Here is a 21,395-nt window from a genome sequence, read left to right as displayed (position 1 = left end):
AACTCCAAGCTGAGCTTAGTTTTGCCTGTGCACAGAGACCTTTTTACTCTCATTCTTCGAAAACCTCATTTTGGATCTCGCTGCCAACACCAGAGAGAGGAAAGCTGGCCAACAATTCCAAATATAACACACGGAGGCAAATGCTACAGAAATCTGTCTGACGGGAAGGGACCATGCTGAGGTCTGCTGAGGTAGATGCACTTCTCTATCAGACCATTTTGGTCCCTCAGTCTGTTTGGAGCAAAATGCCATGAGAAGGCAATCACAGGAAACCAGTCAGTTTTATCATCCTGATTACTGATGCCCCATGGTATTCACTCTGTCAATGACAACAGTCCTACCGATCTCAAACAGAAAGATGGGTCAGTGGCAACTAAAGCTGTACTGGTTATTCTAATTTTTAACAGATTTTTTGGGATCAGTCCAGAGATCTTTTAGAAAGCTCAACTCATGGCATGATAATCACGATGAAGTCAGATTCACCAAAGGACACTTAAAAACATCTCTTTCTATGGCCGGGTGTGGTGGCTCACACCTGTAATCCCAGCTCTTTGGGAGGCCGAGGTGGGTGGATCACGAGGTCAGGAGTTCGAGACCAGCCTGACCAACAGGGTGAAACCCTGTCTCTACTAAAAATACAAAAAAATTAGCCAGGCCTGGTGGCATGAGCCTGTAATCCCAGCTACTCAGGAGGCTGAGAAAGGAGAATCGCTTGAGCCCGGGAGGTGCTGCAGTGACTTGAGATTGCGCTACTGCACTCCAGCCTGGGTGACAGAGCAAGACTCCGTCTCAAAAAAAACAAAAACAAAAACAAAAAGACCACACACACATCTCTTTCCAATTCTCTAGGGACGGGTTTAGTAACCCCTACTATCACTCTGAATAATTGATAAACCAGTTAAACTTGGATAAAATGATTACACTATCACTTAATCAAAAAGACATCAGTTCTTCAAGTTTAATTCTTTGGTGAGGTCATGGTACTGAGCATAAGACAATTCATTCCTTCACCCAGAGAATCATTACAGAAAACCCAGAAATAGGTTCCCAGTCTAACTGGGAAGAGATGACGTGCCTCATACAAAGCATTGGCTCCTGAGAAAAGACAGAACAATTAAAACAGCTTATTTGACTAGTCATTTCCTTACTATTTATCTTAGAAAGATCTCCTGTGGTTTATAGCTGTGTTACCAAGCCCAGGAGGTAAAGTTTGCCTAGAACCACGTCTGGAACACTTGTACTGGATTCCGTTCACAGTGAGGCAGACTGGCAAGGAATACTAGAGACTGAAAAAAGACTTATCCCACAGAGCTTTGGATGGAGAACCACAGCAGCACTGCAATTAAGACCTACAGCATTTGCAAAATTTAAATTTCATTTTTTCTTTAAATTTTGTAGAGATGGAGTCTTGCTATGTTGCCCAGACTGGTCTTGAACTCCTGGCCTCAGGCGATCCTCCCACCTTGGCTCCTTTAAGTGCTGGGATTACAGGCATGAGCCACCATACTCGGCTTCAACCTTACTCTTGTACTTTCCGTATGTAAGGAAAATTATCATTATCATGCCTACCTAAATAATTCAGTCTTAGCCAGTTTAAAAGGGAAGCAAGAGGAAATATAACCTTACTCTCATATGATAAAAATAAGCAGTAATAGCACAATTTTTTTTTTTCCTGAGATGGGGTCTTACTCTGTCACCTAGGCTGGAGTGCAGTGGTGTGATCTCAGCTCACTGCAACCTCCGCTGCCTGGGTTCAAGTGATTCCCTGCCTCAGCCTCCCGAGTAGCTGGAACTACAGGCTCGTGCTACCACACCTGGCTAATTTTGTATTTTTAGTAGGGATGGGGTTTCACTATGTTGGCCAGGCTGGTCTCAAACTCCTGACCTCGTGATCCACCCTCCTTGGCCTCCCAAAGTGCTGGAATTACAGGCGTGAGCCACAGCACCCGGCCAGGACAAATTCATGAAAACACATTCAAGAATAAAAATGTTCTGAGACATTAACTACTTGATCTAACTACTCTGATTGAGTTAAGAAAATACTTCACTCTCCAGCCTGGCCAACGTGGTGAAACCCCATCTCTACGAAAAATACAAAAATTAGCTGGGTGTGGTGGCAGGCACCTGTAATCCCAGCTACTTGGGAGGCTGAGGCAGAAGAATCCGTTGAACCTGGGAGGTGGAGGTTGCAATGAGCCGAGATTGCACCACTGCACTCCAGCCTGGGTGACAAAGCGAAGACGCCTGTCTCAGAAAAAAAAAAAAAAAAAAAAAAAATACTTCACTCTTGGTGGAAAGAGTGTGGCTTCAGACGCAGAAAAGTGGGATAAGCCTCACTAAATGAAATTCGTCTAGGGAATTCCTACTTAAAAGACTTCCTGCCTTTGCACCAATATCTACAATGCTTTGTGATTTAGATAATAACTCAGGTAAGTCAATGGTACATTCAGTATTGACATCTTCAAAGGGAGAAGTGGAGATGTGAAACAAGCACTACTTCATTTACTACTATTCACAAATCTCTGATTACCAGTTCCCATTCAATGCCTCAAAAAAAAAAAAAAAAATTCAATGAAATGCACAGTCTAGGCAAGTCTGAATCTCACCAACAGCTAAAGAGTCCCTCCTTCTCTCTCCTTTCATCTAAAGTGGAAACTGTTAATTGTTACCACTTGACAAGACTTTAGACTCATCTAATTAAAAAATTCAGAGGTTAGGTTTTAGAGTTTAAAAGCCCAATCTCAGGCAAACCAGACAGCACACTTTTCCCATGCCTGAGGTTTCTAATAAACAATTTCAACTTTATCAAATAAATGAGCTTATCAAATTCTCACTCAACATGCATGTCAACAATCATGGTTAACACCAATTTCATCCTAGGAGTAGGACGTAAGCCCACGTTTTAAATCAAGACGTCTACAGCTCAGTCCTGGTAAACATACCAAACACACTAAAAAAATAGCAACTGGGAATAACTGGTAAGCAACACAAAGTATATTCAGGCACAAATTTCTCCTAAGAACAGCAAAGGAAATGTGACCAGAAATATCTTCTCCAGGTGGATTACACCTTATAGGAAGTAAAGGCTAAAAACCACAGACCCTTAGTCACTTCATAATAAAAATTTTAAAGCCAGCAGCAAAACTTCCTCTGCGTAATCATTTTTGTCCCAGCAATTTTACAAGCTGGGATGGGGTGCCCTCCTGGGCAAAAGTATCTTGGGAATGGTAATGGGAGCTTCCTACATAACTTCTGACCACAGACATAATTTGCTCAGTATCAGTCATCTGTCTAGTAAGTGTTCCCAAACCTGCAATTAGTACAAATATACAGTAGACACTACTCCACAAACCAAGAGATGGAACGTGAATGGAACTGTTGAGAGACCTTCGGTGAAATTTCACTTAAAACAAAATAAAACAAAAACAGAAGGCTAAAAAAGGCAACATCAAAAAACTGGTGGGAACACAGAACAGCCCCCTCTTCCTCTCTCCAGTCTGGCTTCTCTCTCAAACCCCTGCCTCAGTCAACTGTTGCAGAACAACAGAACGAGACCCAGTAGAACAAGACGAAATCTGGGTTTGCTGCCGCAGATGTGGGATTTTTGTGGAGGGCAGAGGTGATTTCTGCCGGCAGAAGATGGAGTTTAAACTCTTCTTTGCCGGATTGTTCTGGGCTGAGCCGCTGAGGAGGATCACGCAGCGGGCGATCAACCCAGGTCCCTCCCTCTCGGTTCGGTCTCTCCCCTCCCCTCACGTCCAGTAAGGGGGAAAAAAGCGTACGGCTTTCCAGCTCTCAGCTCCTTAAAAATGCCTTTCCAGTGCCACCGCACACAATCCTCCCTCGGGCAGCAAAGAATTTTGCAACGAAGGGCTCGCCGATCCGGAGCGGAGAAATGAAATCGGCGCCCAAGGGCAATTTTAATTGTCTAACCCGGCCCGATTTCCTAAGAGGCAGCGGCGCCGGGAGGGAGGAGGGAACAGGGAGGAGGAAGGAAGGCAGCTCTGAGAGGCAACAGGGGGCAAGCGGAGGCAGAGAAAGGGGACCAAAGCGGCGAGATCCCAGCCTGGGCGCCCGAGAAGCTTCTGCAGAAAGGACTCTGGGGCTGTCCCCACCGTTCCCCGAGAGACGTTTGCAAATCATATATGCAGCCAAAATGGCGCTGAGAATAAAAATATAATTTAAAGGCAGGTCGCCATATTGTAAACAGAGAGGCAAAGAAGAGGCGGACTCGAGAGACACCCTCCATGATTTCTTCTACAGCCACAAGCGCCCAGTTGCCGGGGTCTGGACCAGGGCAACTCAGGTGGCCGAGGGCTCCACGCACCCACCCCGAGGAGAGCCCGGCCGGGCAGGAGCCCCGAGGGCAGCGGGCGCGCGGGCAGGCAAGCGGCACTGGGCCCGGAGCTCCTCCCCTTCCTCCCCCGCCACTGCCGGCTGTCCCCGGCCGGCTCTGTCCCGGCTCCCCAACGACTTCCAATCCCATATGGGGTTCTCTTCATTCCTCCCAACCGCCACCTCGGGGTCCGGACCCACCGCTGCTCCTCCCCCCTAAACTGCCAGAACCCGGCGGACACCTGGGGGCGGGGAGGTGCTCGCCCCGGCAGCTGCAGAAAGTCAGCTAGCGGCTGCAAGCGCCCGTTATTTCGGCAGGCAGGGGCAGGCCGGGTGAAGGAATGCGCAGAGAAGGGTCCGCCAAGAAGCTCCAAAAGGGTCCCCAGACCTTACCAGCACTGGAGGTGGAAGGCAGCCGGGCAGTGGTCGCAGCACAGGAGATCTCCACCTTCCTTGCAGCTATCGCAGCTGTCGTGGTTGGTGGCCCTGCCGCTTCTCCGGGGCTCCTTCTCAGGCTTCCGACTCCGCTTTTCTGCCTCGTCCGTCTTGGGGGGAGCCAGCAGAGCTTGGATTTGCTGCACACACATACAAACGGCGTGTGTGCACACTCGGAGCTCCCGGGCGGTCCGTCGCCCCCCCGGCGCGGCTTCTCCGTCACCCACCCCTCTCCCCCCTTTTGTCCTTCTTCCTCCCATCCAGGCTGCTCCCAGAATCTCTCAGCCCCCGGAACCAGGGGGAGCCCACCCTAACCGCGTTCCTGCAGCACAACAACGAGAACAGCTTCTTCCAAATGGGGAGGATCAAGGGTAGGGGGATGGGAAGAGGGTGCGCGGTTCCCTTCTTGCCACTTCCTTGTATGGACAGTGGGGGACTCCAAAGACCGGCTCGGGAGAGGCCCGAAGCCCGGTACCCGGACGTGCTGGGGGAAGCACAAAGGGGCCAACAAGAAGGGGGTGGGGAGGCCTGCCGGTGCAACGAGATGGAGTGGGCTGGCGCCTCGGGAGAGCGAATCGAGGGCGGCGGGTAGGTGAAACTGCTGCAAACGTCCTCGGAGGCTGAGCTCAGCCCCCTAAATTGCAAAGAGGGGAGGGAGAGGCTTGGTGAGGAAGAATCCCCCTCCCTCGGCCCTCTGGGCGCTTCGAGTTTAGGACCGGCTTTGTGGGGCGGAGGGCGGAGGTTCCCTCCCGGCGCTGAAGGAAGGAGATGAGGAGGGCCACTCTTACCTCCATCAGCCCCCCTGATGTGTCCAAGTCGTACACGATCGTCTTGGTCTCCATTTTCTCCCACATTCATCCACCTCCCGGGCTGGGTGCTCTCTGCTCCGGCCCCCCCAACCCCGGGGGGAGGGGGGAGGTGAGGGGAGGGGGCGCTCCTGACCCCGGCCCCGCTTCTTTTTTCCCAACACGGGTCCCGACTTCCTCGCCCTGGCTCCCCCCCACCCCCCGGCCCCCAGTCCCCGGGACGACAGCGTCCTCCCGACGGGCCGCGAGGGGGGAGCGGCCCCTCAGTCCCGGCCCGGCTGCTGGCTGCACAGTGGGTCCCGGCTCCGGGGGTCAGGCCTCGGCGGGGCCTAGTCCCACAGGCTAAAGCCGGCACTGGCGACCGCCGGTCCGGCCGGGAAGGCTGGCGGGCGCTGCCATCCCTGGGCTGGGGGTATCGGAGGGGGGGGGGTGAGAGGTTAGGTGAGGTTGTGGTACGTGAGGTGACTGGGGGGAGGGTGATGGGGGGTGGTCCCCGGGCTCCGCCTCTCGCCGCCGCCGCCGTCTGCGTCCCGGCTGCCGCGCACTTGGCGCAAACTTACCGCGAGCGCCCGCAAAGCCACCCGCGCAGGCGCCCCGGGATCGGCGCTCGCCGCGCGCAACCGCAGTGACAGCCGGCGGCCTGGCTCCCGCGCAGCCGCGGTGAGGGAGTACCCCCCAGCGCGCAGCCGCGCTGGCATTCGTCTGGAGGACCGAAGCCCCACCTTTCTGTCCTGCGCCAGCGCACTAAGACAAAAAGGCGGGACCTGAGGTCTCGCGCAGGCGCTTGAGAAAGCTTGTAGGGGTCAAGGCGCAGCCGCAGGAAGCTGGGGACTTTTCATCCATTGGTGTTTGTGTGCAAATTAAGAAGACTCTGTCCTGCGCAGGCGTGTTGGGGGTGCTCCCCTCCCACTCCATAACACAGACACCTCCCGCGCAGGCGTATTGCCCTCCGCAGGCCATCACAAGAAAGCTGCTCCTTTCGCCATTTTGGTAATGGGATATGGGCTATCATGCCCTTGGAGTCCTCAGGCATGAACAGAAAGGAGCAAGGTGTGGTGTTGGATGGAGCTGGTCGCCTGTCGGTGACAGCAGTATTCCTAGGGATGTTGTACTGGACCGTTTGGTTCTACCATCAGGTGTGGCTGGACCAGGCCACCATACTGGTAAAGAGAAAAGCCATTTGAGACAGAAAATGACGCTTTTGGAGGCGTGTTGGATGACTGTGGTTCCTAATTCTCTCCCGCTCCCAACAGTTAATTTTATCAGTTAATTGTATCCTGAGCACCCCTGCCTTCCGTGGTGGTGGCACTGGAGAGTTCTGCCTGCCCGTTACCACCCTCTCTTCACCACTGTCCCTGAGATCTGCTCTTCAAGAGGAAGCCTAAAGTGGAGAGTTCGTAATCCTGACAACGCCCAGCTACCTGCGTACCCCCGACTCCAACTCCCAGTTTGCAATGCCAAAGGGTCTAAAGGGTGAACCGGGGCGCATTGCATCCTGGGAGCAAGAATCGCGATAGGTCTGATGGATTGTGGGAGCTGTAGTTCCATGTGCGTGCGATGCACTCTATGGTAGGATAGACCCGGGGAAGAGTCATTTGCCGGCCAGGAAGGGATACTTTTGAGAGCGTCAGTGCTGCATGCCGGGATTTGTAGTCTGAGGGCCCGCCTCGCATTCTGGGCGGGGATTCATGCACATTTTCAGGGCGCCCGCTCCTCCCCTTGGTATCGCCGTCAGAGATGGGCGGTTGGTTACTGCTGCCTGATGGTGGATGAAGCAGTGGAGAAGAGAACTGTATCGTTGTGCTTGATACTAGGGGTTTAGTTGGAATTATTGCTTCGTAGCTGTGCTCGGCCCACTTTTAATGTTAAGGGACACAGCATTCTCAGAGTCGTAAAACTAGAAAGGGTCTAGAGACCATCTGATTTAATCCCCTCGTTTCCCGATGCACAGGGAGGGGCAGTGATATGCCTAGGTCACATAGCGCATTTATGGCAGACCTAAGAATTGTATTTCTTGATTCTCAAGCCAGACACTGTCCATTACACCATGTCGACTGTGTCTAAGGAATTACTATGCTTGCTTTGGGGACAATAAGGAGGATGAGTTAGATAGAGTGGGGATGTCAGTGTATGGAGTCTTAGGTTTCTGTTTTCCTGACTTTTTGCTTTTCTGATGACCCTCTTGGTGCCTGGAAAGAATGATAAGGTCATGGATAGTGGGGTGGAGAATGTCATGTGAATTGGCTGCTCTCTGCTTTCTACCATCCTGAGCCAACAATAAACTTCAGGAGCTGTGGACCAGAGATGTGGCTCACAGAGAGGGGAGGGCTGAGCTAGATTGTTTGTATGAAAGAGGCAAGATTTTTATCTCCTATGGCTATATTTTATGCCACAGGCTCTCAGAGTTTAGAACCTCATGTGCCCTCTCTCTTTGGCTTTTTTTCCTGCTGCTCAGGGCCCAGCTGTGCTGCTGTGTCAGCCTGAAGGCATTATGGAACAGGTAAGTAAGCCATTGGCGTCCATCCACTGAAAAAGGCTTTGCTTTGATCAACACCATCAGTTACAGCTGATAATAGGAACCATGGGCTAATGAGGGAAATAAGACTTGGCTCTGTTGACAAGAGCCAGGGAAACTTCACACATCTTCCTCTTGGAACTTGGAGGATGAGGTTAGGCCAATGGAGCCAAGGAATGCTGCCACCTTGGAGAGCTCCCGCCCTGCCAGTTCAGGGGGGATTGAGGGGCGAGCAGGTGGGATACAGACGCCTTTGGAAGTGACCTCTCGTGGCTAATCTAGGCACTGCACTCTGCATGGACAAGAGCTTTTCCATCCTTCAAGGTGGCTTGTGCTAGAGCCAGGGGTAGGCAGCATGAGTGGTCAAGACCTCCCTTTTGGAAGACTGTAGAAGCAGAAGGTGCTGGTTGCTGCTATTATTTCTTTCATGGATTTTTCTCTACTGGTTTCTGAGCTCCCATAATTTCCTGTTGCCTGCCTCTTGCTGTTACTCTTGGAGAGCAGCAATGCAGGGCACACCTCTCAGCATGGAATGTGCATACTGGGAGCCAACGCTGGGCACTTTCCATCTTGGTAGGTGCTGGGGCCCATAGGGAAGGGGCAAACTTAAGCAGATCCTCCCAGCCACCTTTCTCCAGAGCCCATGGTTAGGGCCTTTGCCTAACTTAGGATCCAAGCCCCTAAGCTGCATTACCACTGCTCCTGACAATCTAAGGGTTTTCTAAGGCCAAGCCAGATTAGGGCTTCATGTTCCGGAGATCAGTCTCTGTTTCCTATTCTCATTTCCCAAGGCTTGCTCACTTAGAAATAAGGGGAAGGAGAGATGCATCAGACTTCCTGAGCCTAGTTAGCATTGAGAAGGGCATCAGTGGCATTGAGAAGGGATTTGGGAGTGTGCCAGCCTGTAGTTCTGGACCTGGCAAAGAGGAGGAAATAAGCCATTGGGTGGATGTGCAGTGGGGTTCCTGGGCTCCCACATCCCTGCAACACCAGCCATTGGGGCCTCTGATTTCGCCTGCTATCTGTTGCACTGTCCCTTTTGGGACAGGGGACCCTGTTCAACTGCATGTAGCAGGTTCTTTTAAAATAAAATCTGAGCACTTTGGGTGGCTGACGTGGGAGGATCACTTGAGCCCAGGAGTTGGAGACCAGCCTGGGCAACATACTAAGACCCCATCTCTACAATAATTTTTTTTTAAATTAGCCAGGTGTGGTGGCCTGCACCTGTAGTCTTAACTATTCAGGAGGCTGAGGTGGATCACTTGAGCCTTGGAGGTCGAGGCTGCAGTGAACCGTGATCCAGCCACTGCACTCCACCCTGGATGACAGAGATGACAGAGTGAGACCCTATCTCAAAAACGGTAGTAATAATATAAAACCTGAAGATGATTGATTGGTGGGTCTAGCATGCCTTCTGGTCCTGAAGTCCATATCCTATTTATCTCCCACCTCCCGTCCCTCCAAGAAAGCATCATTCACCTGGCCATTTTTTTTTTTTTTTCCAAAAACACCATTTTAATAAGGAAACAACAGAAATAAAAGATTGTTCTCTGGCTGGAGCCCAGACCCCATATAATACATTACATGTACAAAGTGGCTTTCAGCCAGCTCCTGGGCGTCTCCCTGGGGCTCTCCTACCACCTGTTTCATGCCAAATTCCTGGGTCCTTGGACCTCTGCTCCTCTCCAGAATATGCTCACCCCCTCCCCTTATCCCATAACACAGTGGCCAAGAGGAGAGCCTGACAAGTGGCTGGAATTGGAGGAGGGACTATTAGGGTGAAGATGTTTGTAACAGCCAAATAAACATTAGAGGAAAGTCTCCCTCTCCTCAGGGTATAGGGTGGTCAGTGGAAAATGGCGTGTCCTGCTTTGGTGTGGAATATGAGTGCCCAGGGAAGCCCAACCTGAGGTGGGGTAGGGTCCCCCTGAACCCCTTAGGATCTCCTAGAATTACTGCCTCCACTGGGACAGGGCAGGAGGCAGAACTGTCCAGAACTTTAGAGAACTAGAGACCTCCCAAGAGGCTGATGTTGGCATGTCAGGACTACCCAGAGGTCACCATTGAGAGGAGTTTTGGCCATTGGTAATGGCCCTGTGAGGAGTACCCTGGTGCAGTTCCCACCATGGTCAAGTTGATCCTGCTGCAGGTTGCCATGCCAGGGCGGGATGGTGGTCATATGGAGAAAGGTACTCCTGCTCTGCTCGTGTGTTCCAGGCTGGTCCAGGGCATGAGGAGGCTCAGGATGCTGGCTGTTGATGCTTGTGCTCCAGCTGTGTTCTGCCCACAGGTAGATGCCCCCTGACATGGGCCCAGTGAAGGGCGCAAGTGGGCAATGACACCAGGAAAATAGGCCATGGTGGGCATCCCAGGCGGGGAAGGGCACAACTTCTTGAGGGATTGGTGGCGTCTCCTCCTAGGTGGTATGTACAGGAGGTGGAGGGACAGCAGGAGGCAAGGAGCCTTGCTACTGGACTGTGGTGCTGGTCTGAGTTGACTTCCCTAGGCTGCCCCCACCTAGATGGAGACTTCATATTCTCTCGTCTCCTGCAAAGGAAAGAGACTGCTGGGAGTTGGAAACTTGTATTAGGTTTGCCAGGCCATAATTCACCTTCCCTAGGAAAAGGGGAAAAGGGAAAAAGTGAGAGGGCTTGGCAGGACCCTCAGGGTTATCTGCCCAAAGAAGCAAAGAACTGGGTCTTGGATAGCGTGGCAAGGCTGGCATGGTTACTTACTCCAGTCTCGTAAGTTGGATTGTCAAATGCTGACTCTATGGTAATGCGGTTGTAGGGGCGGGGGCGTGTGCGGGGCAGCTGGAGGGAGCTTTTTCCCTGGAGCCTGTGGGGCAGAGAAGCCTGCAAGTCGGGAGCACTGGGTAGGAGTGAGGTATGCAGGTATGCAGAGCAGAAAGAGAAGCCAGACTCACCTGGAGAAGTAGAAGTATACACCTCCTACCAACAACACCATCGCCACCAGTGGCAAGAAGATGGCAGCTGCAATGTGGGCAGCATCCAGGGTGCCGGAGGCAGCAGGTGCCTTGGCAACTGAAGACACAGAGGGTGGGATTGGAGCAGAGGTCTCTGTCACCTGGAGCCCATATTCTCTCACCTCTGCCCAAGGGCATCTGGCTACCAGCTCCCTCTAGCTGGCTGGGTGCAGGGAAGGAGCTTTTTATCCTGCTAGGCCCAAACCTCTCTCTTTCTCCACCCTCCCTCCTTGGGAAGCCCATGACCTGGGAGCCGTGAGAACCAGGACCAGGGAGACCACTTCTCTGGCCCTCAAGGGTAGAGACTCACCATCCAGGCTGCGACTGTTGTAGAACCCATCCAGAGAGGCTGGAACAAAAGGGGATAGCCAAGGGCAGTGGGTGAGCCCAGTGGGCCAAACCACTAAGGCAGAGAGAGGAGGTAGTGGCATGATCATGGGAAGGATTTGTCCAAGGAGAGGCCACTCCAGCATTTGTCTTGGTGATGCCAGGTCAGAAGGATCTGGCAGAGACTGGGGAGACCAAGGGTAACATGAAGGTGGCATGGGCAGGTGGTTCTGGTTCTCAACATTGGACATCTTTGCCAGAGCAGCTCTATGGGCCAGGGAGGGTTTTAAGGGGTGACAGGGCACTCACCAGCCCTACAGATGGGTGGGGGGTCACTCCAATGCGAGGGGTGCCCAGGCACACACTTGATGCTGGCCTGGCCCTTCAGCACATAGCCAGGGGCACACGAGAAGTGGATGGTGGCCCCTGCTGGGTGTAGCCGCTTCTGAGGACTTTGGGCACCATTCTCAGGGGCACTGAGACCATGGCATGGCTTGAGCTGTTCCACTGCAAAGCAGGCAGAGCGCAGTGAGGGTGTCATACCCTTGGCCTTCAGGGCAGCATCTTTTATCTCCAGCTAGAGGTTTTTCCTCCAATTGACACTTACGGAGACATTTAGGGGCCCGGTCACTCCACTTGGGGCTGCCAGCCTGGCGATCATGGCAGGTGAGGATGGAGCTGCCCGTCAGCACAAAACCCTGGTCACAGATATACTGCACGGTGGCCCCCACGGGAAACTTGGGGCTGGATATGAGGCGTCGGCTGTGCTCCACGTCTCCAGGATCGTGGCAGGAAGTCACTATGGGTAGGGGATGATGGGGAGAAGTAGCCCAAGGAGAACTAAGCAGAGGCCAATCCACCCTGGCTTTGTTCTAGGCCAGCTAACTTCTTCATGTCATATGGGTCTACCCCCTATGTATCTGTCCCTACCATTATGTGGGTGTGTCCCCCCATTTGACCCCTTCCCATCTATTAGGTTCGATAAACACTGATTGACCATCTACCAGGAATGAAATACTTAGAGTACGTGGCTGATAACCCCATGAAAAGGTATCATCCCCATTTCACAGATGAGGAAACTGAGGCTATAAGAGGTGAAGGAACTTTGAGGATACTAGCTAATAACACCTACAGTCTGGTTCAGAATCCAGGAGAGAGGTTTGGAGGTTGTGTTGGGAGGGGGAGCATGGGGAACAGGTATACTCACCCCTCTGGCATGAGGGCAGGTCCTCACTCCAAGTTAGGTCCCACTGGCACATGAGGACACTGGATCCCACCACCTGGTAGCCAGGGTAGCACTGGTAAGTGACCACGGTGCCGTGCACTAGCTCAGGCTGTGATGGGCTCTTCCAGCCGTTGGGGATCTCAGGCAGCTCCGGACATGTGTCATTGCGGGGCACCTCTGGGGGCACAGAGGCACAACATGCAGGCCCTCGGCCAGCACCAAAGTGACTGTCCCCCTCACCTTGAGGGCACTCTGGCTCCTGCTAGTTTGTCCTGGACCTAGACTGTCCTGGGCGGGCTCAGGGATCCATTCCTCCCTGCTCAAGGGCCCCTCCTTGACTGCCTCTGACATTGCTCTGTCTCTTAGATTCCAGGGTTAGCATTTAAGCTTTGGCCTTAACTTCCAAAAGCACCTTGACCAGTTCCTTAGGCCTGAGAGATGGGGCCAGGTAGGGTGAGGGAAATTGTCACTTCTATGAAAGATTGTCAGAAAGATAGAAGCCAGCACCTTTCCTTAGTTCCCCCATTTTTGTTTGAAAGTTGTTCTGGCCAGGTGCAGTGGCTCACACCTGTAATCCCAGCACTTTGGGAGGCTGAGGTGGGCAGATCACTTGAGGCCAGGAGTTCGAGACCAGCCAGGCCAACATGGCAAAACCCTGTCTCCACTAAAAATACAAAAATTAGCCAGGCGTGGTGGCGTGTGCCTGTAATCCCAGCTACTCAGGAGGATGAGGCACGAGAATTGCTTGAGCCCAGGGGTGGAGGTTGCAAGGAGCAGAGATCGCACCATGGTCTGGGTGATAGAGGGAAACGGTCTCAGAAAAAAAAAAGGAAGAAAAAGAAAGTTGTTCTGCCGCCTACCGAAACCCCCCTTGCCACTATAGAATTCTGGCTCCCCCTCAGGGCAGATGGAGAACAGGACTAGCTTCCTCCAGGTGATCCCTGGTGCTTTTCCAGCTTCCTCTTGTCTGAGACAGCATTCAGGCACCTCACTGCCCTGGCCTCTTTGACTTGCCATGGCTTGCTGTCTGCACTCTGAGTGGGGTAGGGACAAGCTCACCAAAGAAGTGGATGACGAAGCCCTGCTGGTAGCCCAGCACTGAGGTCCCGGGGTCCGACTGGAACTGAATGGTGACATCAGCCATGGAGGTAAAGAGCTTGAAGTGGCTACGGGGCCCTGAGTACTGGCCTAGGACCCGGGCTGTCAGGTCATCCCCATCATAGAAGGTAAGCACATCACCAGGGCCTATGCGCAGCCTGTGAAGGAGGAGCATCAGGGCAGAGCCGGCCTGGGGGCCCGAGGATGGGCTGGACACGGGATATCCCCAGACCTCAGGAGTTGGGTCGGCCTGACCCGGTAGGCACTCACACTCGGACGTCCAGCATGACGCGCTTGTCCTCTTCCACATGCACACCCCAGATGCAATCCTGCCCACGACTGTAGGGCTCTGGCCAGTTGGGAGAGAGCACCACGCCAGCCGAGTCTGTGATCTCCCCGCTGCACACGGCTAGAAGGCAGGGGAGGCCCAGAAGGGTCTTTTCCAGCTTACCACGGTGTTGCTTACCATTTGCCTGTAGGAGTGCCCACCAATTGCTGGGACCCCCCACCTCCTCCTTGGAGGAAGCCTGAACCACGTATATCACAGGGCCCCTGTGGCCCCAGGCTCTGCTGCTATTCCCCTGGTATGACCCTGCTTTTTGCCCGGCAGGCCCATCCACTGGTGTCTACTGACCTCGGCAGGCTGGCTCTGTCTCATTCCACTGGGGGTCGTGGGGGTCAACACACTCGATGATGATGGAGCCCTGCTCCAGGGTGTAGCCAGGGTCGCAGCTGAACTCCACAGTGGTACCCACGGGGTAGGTGGGTGCGCTGCTGCTGAAGTTACCGTATTTGACAAAGGGCTCATAGCAATGGCCCTGCTGGAAGGCTGTAAACCACAGGGCCCAGCCCAGCTCAGCCTTGACTGGTATTAAACACAGTGGGCAAGCATCCCCCTACTTCCCTCCCCAGAGCCTTTCTTTTCCTGGGTACGAATGACATATATCCTGGGGTTGGAGCAGGAAGGTGATGGAGGAGAGACAGCCAAGAGCATCCATCCCTATTATGCTCAGGAGGCCGTCTTGATCACCATGCTGTTCCCAGTGCCTGGTTTTGTGCTTAGTACACAGAAGGTACTCCATACATGTTTTTTGAATGAATTAATCAATGCATGCATGCATGCATAAATGGTTCTAGAATGTCTCTTACAGCAATTCTTTCTTAAGGGTTGAGGGCTTTTTTGCTTTTCAAAATCTGGAGAATTTATTCCCTTGGACCATAGGGCCTAGGTCCAGGCAGAGGTTTCCTGCAAAGCTGGGGTAGGGATCCTGGACCCAAAGAGAGGGGCAGGGAAAGGGGGCCTAAGTACTGAGTGAGCAGGGGCTGACTTGGAAGGAGTGACAGCATGGAGGCAGAGAGGGGTAGGGTGTGGGAGAAAGATCCTAGGCCCGGGCCCATCCCCCTGGACCCCCCACCCCCAGTGAGGCCCCAGCAAGCTCACCCTCATAGCGCAGGGCCATGCCTGCAGCTGCTCCGCTGCTGTCAGTACTGAGCTCGACAAAGAAGTGTTTGCCAGAGCTGAGCAGGCCCTCAATGGGCAGGTATTCCACCTCATAGGAATCATACACTGGTGGGGCCTCCACGTTGTCCCCATTGCGAATGATGAGCCTGAACCAGGAGAGTGGCAGCTATGTAGGCTGGTGGCTGACCCAGATGGGGTGTGGCCCCAGGCTTGGGTAGCGCCCCTCCAGCAGAGTATTACCACGCCAGGCACTCCCATTCCACTAGGACAGCCCCTCACCTGTCATCATCCTCTGCCAGGGAAACCTTCTCAAAGTGCAGGTGTAGCCGCTGGCCCTCAGGAGCCTCAAGCAGCCAGTGACAGGTGAGGTTGTTGCTGTAGTTGCCCGGGAAACCTGGAGAGACGATGCGGCCGGTGGTGGCGTTGCGGATCACTCCGCCGCAGGCAGCTGTAAGACCAGGACAGGACGTAGGCTAGGCCCCTGCCTGAACCCAGGCAGCCTAACATGCCTTCCTCCCTATCTCAGCTCTGTATCCTCTGCTTGGAGCAGCGGGGACCTTGCCTCTCTGCCATCTTGGCCCTCATGGTCCTGAAGGTCAACCTTTTAGCCCTGTGAACCTGCGTCTCCAGGCTGCCTGAGCTCCAGAATCCTGCCGCCTAACCTTTCACACCCCTGGGACTGACCAGGGCAACTCTCTTGACTGTGGGTAGATGTATCGCTGCCTGGTTGTGTGCCCAGGTAAGTCACTTTCCCTCTCTGCTGACTTCTCTAGAAGGCCGACTCTCCCTAGGTGGGCTTTATTAAAGCCCTTACTGTGGGCTTCAACCTTCTTGGATACATCTGCTACTTCTACCTCATGCCACTTTCCTAAAATCAGTTGTTTGGGTATGTCCCTTAACTAGGACCCCCCGGAGCAGGAACCGGGTCTTTTCAGGCCAGGCACAGAGTTGGTGTTCAGCATTGGTTGAGTAAAATGAGTGAATGAATGTAAAAAGGGGTTAGCACTAGATCCGGGCGGCAAACACCTGATGTGCATGCCATCCGCCCCGGCCTCACTACCACTGCCGTTCCTGGGCCGACTGACCTTTCTAGTGTTGACCCTGTGGCTTGGGACCGTCTTCTCTTTCTAAGGAGAGACTGAACAGTTTGCCTATGGCTATCCGTGAGGATTGCTGGGTTACTTGGCCACAAACTCCTGGCGGTTAAGTGCGGCCAGAAAGGGGGCCTCAGGCAAGAGGAGTATGGCTGGTTCCAGGCAGTGCTTTCCTCTCCTGGACACACAGCTCTGACCTACCCGACTCTCAGAGACCGGGCTGTCATGACCAATACACAGGACCTTTGTCTCCAGATGCTCAAGGCAGCAGAATATTTTAACATAGTAAAGCTCCTGGGGGCTGGGGCAAGTTTCTTCTCTGCAGAAAGGACAGATCTGCCTCGGCTTGGTCTCAGAATGGAACTGCCCTTCAAATCTGATCATGCCCCATCCTTCGCTTAGAATTGCTTAGTGGCTCCCCATTACCCTCAGCATAGAGTTAAAGCTGAAGATGGTGTTCAAGCCCTTTATGAATCTAACTCTCTCTAGACTCAGCTTCAGTCCCCTCTCCCTGCATACCCTCTGCTTCAGGCACACTTCACTGTGTGTTCACTATCTTGTGCTATTTCATGCCTCCACACCTCTGCATATGCTGTTCCAGGAATCCACCGCACTTTCCCAAACTAATATTTCTGAAATCCTTCCATGCTGTCTCCTTGGGAAGCCTTGCTTGCCTCCTCTCTCATCTTGGAGTAGCTCTCCGTCCCTTGGGCTCCTCCACCACTCTGCCTTTACTCCTATTGTAGCATCCTCTGCACTGAGCTGCCTGCCAGCCTCCCCGCCAGATCCTCGAGGGCTGAGAATGCGTCTGTGTTATTCAACTCTGGTTGTGCCTGGCACCCAGGAAGAATTTATAGAATGAAATAAGATTCATGGCTGGGTATGGTGGCTCAAGTCTGTAATCCCAGCACTTTGGGAGGCCAAGGCAGGTGGATCACCTGAGGTCAAGAGTTCGAGATCAGACTGGCCAACATGGTGAAACCCCATCTCTACTAAAAATACAAAAAAATTAGCTGGGTGTGGTGGCATGCACCTGTAACCCCAACTACTTTGAAGGGTGAGGCAGGAGAATCACTTGAACCCGGGAGGCGGAGGTTGCAGTGAGCAGAGATCGTGCCACTGCACTCCAGCCTGGGTGACAGAGGGAGACTCCATCTCAAAAAAAAAAAAAAAAAAAAAAAAAAAAGATTCAAAAGCCTAAGCCCATAACCACTAAAAAGAAAAAGCCTGGCTGGGCGCAGTGGCTCATGCCTGTAATCCCAGCACTTTGGGAGGCCGAGGTGGGCAGATCATGAGGTCAGGAGATCAAGACCATCTTGGCTAATATGGTGAAACCCCGTCCCTACTAAAAATACAAAAAATTAGCTGGGAGCAGTGGTGGGCACCTGTAGTCCCAGCTACTCAGGAGGCTGAGGCAGGAGAATGGTGTGAACCCGGGAGGCAGAGCTTGCAGTGAGCCGAGATAGCGCCACTGCAGTCTGGCCTGGGCGCAAGAGCGAGACTCTGTCTCAAAAAAAAAAAAAAAAAAGCCTAAGTTGCCTTTCATACTGCAAACCAAACACTGCGTCTTCCTTTTTCCAACAAGCCCCTTTACATTGGCAGCAATCCCAGACCTGATCACTCAGGACCAGACCTAGGAGTCCCCTTTCCCTTTTCCCAGTTCCCATCAGTTTCTGGAACTTCCCTCTGCTTCATTCCCCAAATCACAATCCAAGTTCAAACTGTCTTGCCTGGCTGGCCTCCCAGCCATCTCCTGAGGAATTCTAAGCCCCTCTCTTCTCATAAGCTTCAACAGCTCCTCAGCCTGTATCTTACCCTGACACTCAAGGCCTTTCCATTGCCACATGTCTCAGGCTTCAGCCAAACCTGGCTGTCTTCTGTGTCCCTAAACACCCTCACCTTCCTGCCTGTATGTCCCTGCCCACTTTGTTCTCTCCATTTAAATGTCAAACCTGCAGGGCCTCCTCCCCCAGGAAGCCTCCTAAATGTCCAGGTAAGAATGATTGCACCCTCGCCTCCCAGGTCGCTTTATATCTTTTCATTGGTGCTTTTTACTTCTTGCCCTGGAAATTGGTGACCTCTGTGCTTTCTCCTTTCCCCTTCCTGGAAATGTGGGTTCTTTGAGGGCAGAGTCCCTGTTTAATTCAGCTGTTTATGCCTGTGGTGACTTCATCTGGTAGATGCCCAGTAAGTGCAGGTTGGATGAATGCCACTGAGGTGCATGGCCATTTTCTGGCTTCCTTATGAAGAGCAAATGAAAGTGGCAGACAGCAATAGAGAGCAGGGATGAGTCCCCATCTCACTTCTCTGCTCAGCAGTGAGCCCTTTCCCCTGGGGACACTCACCGATGCAGACGGGCTCCTTTGAATCCCAGAAGGGCTGGGTGGCATTGAGACAGGTGAGACGCCTGGCACCCTTCAGCTGGTAGCCAGTGGCACAATGGAAGCGGGCACTACCCCCTGGGTGGAGGCTGGTGACAGTCACATCTCCATAAGCTGGACGGCGGGGAAAGTGGCAGCTCAAGAGATAGGCTGCAAACAGAGAACGGGCGACACTGTATGTGTGCAGGGTGGGGGCGGGAGCTGGGCCATTGGTGGGGGAGGTCTGCCTCAGTCTGCCTGGAGGTGTCATTTGGGGCCAGAGGAAGCACTAGGAGTTCCAAAAGATCTCCTCCCTAGAAGGTGCCAGTGATATTTCCAGCAGCCTGGGCTGGTTAGTGGAGCAGATACAAAGCTGGAAATTAGAAGGGTTAGGTTCTGGCTCAAGCTTTGTGACACTCTAGTCAGGTTATTTAATCTTTGTGTGTGTGTTTCCTCATTTGTTAAATGAGGTTTAAAATCCCAGCCCACCTACAGGGTTACTGTGAGAAGAAATGGGATAGTATTTTATCTAGCTTGGTATCCCTGGTACCCAGCTGATAATATATCTTCAAGAAATGCTTATTGAATGACTCATAGACATGAAAGCACTTGAAATAGTGAAAAACCTATACTGATGTAAAGTGTTGATACTGTTTTTCCTTTAGGGAATAAATATGAATTGCAGCAGCAAAGACTGAAGTCAGACAGTAAAGGCTTTCCCAGTATTCACTGAGAAATGCTAAAAAGCTTGATGCCAATGGCCATGGACTTCTTTTAAAAACAGAATGGTGGCTGGGCCGGTGTCTCATGCCTGTAATCCCAGCACTTTGGGAGGCCGAGGCGGGCGGATCACCTGAGGTGGGGAGTTCAAGACCAGCCTGACCAACATGGATAAACCCCGTCTCTACTAAAAATACAAAATTAGCTGGGCATGGTGGCGCATGCCTATAATCCCAGCTACTGGGGAGGCTGAGGCAGGAGAATCACTTGAACCCGGGAGGTGGAGGTTGTGGTGAGCCGAGATCATGCCATTGCATTCCAGCTTGGGCAACGAGAGCAAAACTCCATCTCAAAACAAACAAACAGCCGGGAGTGGTGGCTCACGCCTGTAATCCCAGCACTTTGGGAGGCCGAGGCGGGCAGATCACCTGAGGTCAGGAGTTCGAGACCAGCCTGGCCAACATGGAGAAACCCCATCTCTACTAAAAATACAAAAATTAGCCGGGCGTGATGGCAGGCGCCTGTAATCCCAGCTACTCGAGAGGCTGAGGCAGGAGAATCGCTTGAACCTGGCAGGTGGAGGTTGCAGTGAGCCGAGATCGTGCCATTGCACTCCAGCCTAGGGGACAAGAGTGAGACTTCATCTCAAAAAAACAAACTTACAAACAAACAAACAAAATCCAGAATGGTGGTAGGCTGGGGCAAGGTGGGAGGATTGCTTGAGGCCAGGAGTTCGAGACCAGCCTGGGCAACATAGTGAGGTCCCCATTTCTATAAAAATTTTTAAAAAAATGGCCAGGCATGGTGATGTGTACCTGTAGTCTTAGCTACTCAGGAGGCTGAAGTGGGATCGCTTGAGCCTAGGAGTTTAAGGCTGCAGTGAACTATGATTGTACCACTGCGCTCCAGCCTCCCTGTTTCGAAAAACAACGTCAGACAAACAAGAAAAAGATGGGGACGAGGGTAGGGAGGCAGTGCACTGCCTTCATGGAAGTTGGGGGAAGAACAAGTTGCCCTGGGAAAGCTGGCAGCTTTGGAATTGTCATACCAAATTTGACCAAATGGTGGCAGCAAATCCTACAAAACAATCTGGCATATCCCGATCCTGGGGTCAAGCTGGGGTGGTAGCTAAAAGGATCAACCCGGTGCAGTGGCTCACGCCTGTAATCCCAGCACTTTGGGAGGCTGAGGCGGATAGATGGCCTGAGGTCAAGAGTTCAAGACCAGCCTGGCCAACGTGGCAAAACCCCATCTCCACTAAAAAAATACAAAAATATTAACTGGGCATAGTGGCGGGTGCCTGTTATCCCAGCTACTCGGGAGGCTGAGGCAGGAGAATCTCTTGGACCTGGGAGGCAGAGGTTGCAGTCAGTCGATATCATGCCACTGCACTCCAGCCTGGGCGACAGACTGAGACTCCACGTCCCAAAAAATAAAATAAACAAAATAAAATAAAAGTGAAGATCTGGCTGCGCGCGGTGGCTCATGCCTGTAATCCCAGCACTTTGGGAGGCCGAGGCAGGTGAATCACAAAATCAGGAGTTTAAGACCAGCTAACATGGTAAAACCCCATCTCTACTAAAAATACAAAAAAAAAAAAAAAGATCTGGGCATGGTGGCACGCGCCTGTAGTCTCAGTTACTTGGGAGGCTGAGGCAGGAGAATCGCTTGAGCCCGGGAGGCAGAGGTTGCAGTGAGTGGAGATTGTGCTACTGCACTCCAGCGTGGGTGACAGAGCGAGACTCTTTCTCAAAAAAAGCGAAGATCCTGGCTTGCGTCTAAGAGGTGAGTGCAAAGGCCTGGAGGGGTCAAGGAGAGGCTTGTACTACAGAGCCTGATAACCCTTGGGGTGGTAGGAAAAGTGAGGACTGTCTAGACTGAAGAACTTGGGTCTTGGGGTAGGGGGCAGCCCCACTGATGGTATCAGGTAAATGGGAGGAGAGGTCCATGCAAGGCCTCTGTTCCTGGGTGCCTTTGTGTGAATAGAAAAATGGGCCCTCTTTCTTCCCCCCATTAAAAAGAAAAAGAAAAA

General features: G+C 52.6%; 3 protein-coding genes across 5 annotated transcripts in view; 1 reads left to right on the top strand and 2 right to left on the bottom strand.

Annotated features, from left to right (window-relative positions):
* PHF12 (PHD finger protein 12) overlaps window positions 1-6,289 on the bottom strand; it is a 46,007-nt gene extending 39,718 nt beyond the window's left edge. Inside the window, exons 1-2 of one of the 2 annotated variants that reach the window (XM_030799316.1) lie at window positions 6,137-6,289; window positions 4,729-4,910 (exon numbers count right to left, since the gene is read on the bottom strand). In XM_030799316.1, coding sequence (XP_030655176.1) covers window positions 4,729-4,910; window positions 6,137-6,274 — 320 coding nt within the window. In that variant the 5' untranslated portion in view covers window positions 6,275-6,289. Of the gene's footprint in view, window positions 1-4,728; window positions 4,911-5,558 lie in introns of both variants that reach the window. The other variant, XM_003277063.2, reaches the window with a different exon arrangement.
* A 566-nt stretch (window positions 6,290-6,855) lies between these two features.
* The window catches only part of PIPOX (pipecolic acid and sarcosine oxidase), a 106,965-nt gene continuing 92,425 nt past the window's right edge, over window positions 6,856-21,395 (top strand). Inside the window, exons 1-2 of the mRNA XM_030799321.1 lie at window positions 6,856-7,124; window positions 8,032-8,076. Of these exons, the coding sequence (XP_030655181.1) occupies window positions 7,099-7,124; window positions 8,032-8,076 (71 nt within the window). The 5' untranslated portion in view covers window positions 6,856-7,098. The remainder of the gene's footprint in view (window positions 7,125-8,031; window positions 8,077-21,395) is intronic.
* Window positions 9,578-21,395, bottom strand: part of SEZ6 (seizure related 6 homolog) — a 51,349-nt gene continuing 39,531 nt past the window's right edge. The window contains exons 5-17 of one of the 2 annotated variants that reach the window (XM_030799318.1): window positions 18,629-18,814; window positions 15,469-15,637; window positions 15,169-15,335; window positions 14,362-14,556; window positions 13,998-14,136; window positions 13,689-13,885; window positions 12,612-12,806; window positions 12,012-12,203; window positions 11,714-11,911; window positions 11,388-11,426; window positions 11,018-11,135; window positions 10,827-10,929; window positions 9,578-10,654 (exon numbers count right to left, since the gene is read on the bottom strand). In XM_030799318.1, the coding sequence (XP_030655178.1) occupies window positions 10,622-10,654; window positions 10,827-10,929; window positions 11,018-11,135; window positions 11,388-11,426; window positions 11,714-11,911; window positions 12,012-12,203; window positions 12,612-12,806; window positions 13,689-13,885; window positions 13,998-14,136; window positions 14,362-14,556; window positions 15,169-15,335; window positions 15,469-15,637; window positions 18,629-18,814 (1,931 nt within the window). In that variant the 3' untranslated portion in view covers window positions 9,578-10,621. The remainder of the gene's footprint in view (window positions 10,655-10,826; window positions 10,930-11,017; window positions 11,136-11,387; window positions 11,427-11,713; window positions 11,912-12,011; window positions 12,204-12,611; window positions 12,807-13,688; window positions 13,886-13,997; window positions 14,137-14,361; window positions 14,557-15,168; window positions 15,336-15,468; window positions 15,638-18,628; window positions 18,815-21,395) is intronic. The other variant, XM_030799319.1, reaches the window with a different exon arrangement.

This window comes from Nomascus leucogenys, chromosome 19 (genome assembly GCF_006542625.1).
Source record: "Nomascus leucogenys isolate Asia chromosome 19, Asia_NLE_v1, whole genome shotgun sequence".
NCBI lineage: Eukaryota > Metazoa > Chordata > Mammalia > Primates > Hylobatidae > Nomascus > Nomascus leucogenys.
The sequence above is the reverse complement of the archived record's forward strand: the minus strand, read 5'-3'. Positions and strand labels throughout refer to the sequence as shown.